General features: G+C 39.2%; 1 protein-coding gene across 1 annotated transcript; it reads left to right on the top strand.

Moving 5' to 3' along the window:
- Nucleotides 1-5: 5 nt before the first annotated feature.
- Nucleotides 6-2,155, top strand: LOC116122406 (probable WRKY transcription factor 31; the record flags this gene model as incomplete). The annotated part of the gene is made up of 3 exons (XM_031408260.1): nt 6-271; nt 351-509; nt 944-2,155. Coding segments are annotated over 3 exons (1,164 nt in total), but the record flags the coding sequence as incomplete, so codon positions are not given.

Below are 2,155 nucleotides of genomic sequence, written 5' to 3'. Positions count from 1 at the left end.
GTTTCAGAGTTGAAGATGGGAAGGATAACAAACTTGGTTCTGACTGGCGGGTTGATGGTCAGGAAAGAACATCCTCTGCTTCTGTTATTACTGAGCTCTCTGATCCATTATCGCCCACCCATGGCAAATCTGTTGGTACTTTTGAATCTTCAGATACTCCAGAGCTTTCATCTACACTTGCCAGCCATGATGATAATGATGATGGCGGCACCCTGGGAGGCATATTACATGGTGATGATGCCAATGATGATGAACTGCAGTCTAAAAGAAGGTAATTAGGTGTATTTTGCATGCTGTTTACTTTCACATGCTATGACGACCTATGTTTATCTATCAACTTTCCAATTCAGGAAGATGGAAAGCAGCTTGCTTGAAACCAATTTGGCATCAAGAGCTGTTCGTGAACCTAGAGTTGTCGTCCAGATAGAGAGTGAAGTAGACATTCTTGATGATGGGTATCGCTGGCGGAAGTACGGGCAGAAAGTTGTCAAAGGAAATCCTAATCCTAGGTATTGAACTTTCTTTAGCTCTCTTTTGGGGGGCTTGCCTTTTCACCCTTCTGGGATTATTCTGTCAACCCTGACAGAATTCTGAATACAGATGATCTGTATTGAGCTTTTTTCTGTGAGGCCTTTTTGTTTCTTCTGTTGGGGATTGTTCTGTTGACCCCTACAGAATTCTGAGCACAGATGATTCTTGAGAGACATAGATTGAAGATGAGTATTACAATTAACGACTTAAAATTGTTCAACTGAATGTCGCATATATGTGTGCAGTTGTGTATTTGTGTTCAATTGCATTAACATTGCCGTGTTTCTCATTATTAAAGAAAACATGCATTTCTGAGTTTTTGAGTTATTTTTTTCCCTAAGTTGGCTGGATAAAAAGCTCCTTTCAAATCTTATGACATGTTTTTTAAGTTTTCCTCATCTTTTTGCTACAGGAGCTATTACAAATGCACGAGTGCTGGTTGTTTAGTCAGAAAGCACGTGGAAAGAGCCTCACACGATTTGAAATGTGTTATCACAACTTATGAGGGAAAACACAATCACGAAGTGCCCGCAGCCAGGAACAGCACTAATGTTAATTCAAGTGTCAGTAATTTACTCCCAGCTGTTGCTGATGCTCAAACAGGCTTGACATTGCCAAGAAACACCTATGCCGCAAAGTCTGAGCAACAAATTCAAGATATCGCACCACGTTTTGAAAGGAAACTTGAATATAACAATGAATATTTGAGGCCTGGGTTTCTTGGGAATTTCAGTAATGATATGAAGTTTGGGATTCCATCCATTTACCTAATGAAGTTTCCGCCCTTACAAAATCCTTACAGCTCTTTTGGACTAAACACCAACTGCAGTGTAACTCCTCCTCAGTCTGGTTCTGTCGACTCAGCTGTTCCCAATTTCCCATTTTCGTTGCCGTGGAGTCTCCCCACATCATCAAATCTTTCTCTGCCTGCTTGTGATTTTAGTAACAATAATGGAAAGCCGGTAGGTCCGGTTCAATCTTTCCTTTCCGGGCAGCAGCTGAAGGAGAATGATATGAGATTCCTCAGGCCAAAGCAGGAGCAAAAGGATGATACCCTCTATGATGCTTGCCTGCCCGTTGATAATACAAGTTTATCCTCTTCGTCTTCATCGTCAGTCTATCACCAGGTGACGGGCAATTTTCCGTCTTAACACATGATTCAAAGGTAACAAATTTGGACTGCATTGTCTGTTTATCACCAGGTGATGGACAATTTTCCATCTTAATACATGATTCAAAGGTAACAGATTCAGACTCTGCTCGCTTTTCTCTTAAATTCTAAGGTTTCTAGCAATATTTTACTGCTACTACACTTTCTTTTTTGCTTAATCTCGATATCGAAGCATCTGAAATTTTTGCCTAAAAATTTGCGTACAACTGTATTTACTGCATTCTTGTTAGTTTTCAATTTTATCAAGAGGAATTTTTCTTTACAGAGTACAAAATTGATTAGTAGCTCTCTCTTTCTCTCTTGCTTCAGTGTTGAGTTTCTGCTTGCTTTTGATTAACTCCAATTTTTGTGGCCATTTAAAGATTGTAATATTATTACCGGAATTTTATTTATTTGCTTAAGCTTTTAGGTGAAATGATTATTTATTGAAACTAGTTCCTTGGAATTTTACAG

Source organism: Pistacia vera, unplaced genomic scaffold (assembly GCF_008641045.1).
Source record: "Pistacia vera cultivar Batoury unplaced genomic scaffold, PisVer_v2 Contig1332, whole genome shotgun sequence".
Taxonomy (NCBI): Eukaryota; Viridiplantae; Streptophyta; class Magnoliopsida; order Sapindales; family Anacardiaceae; genus Pistacia; species Pistacia vera.
This window is presented reverse-complemented; position numbering and strand designations above follow the sequence as displayed.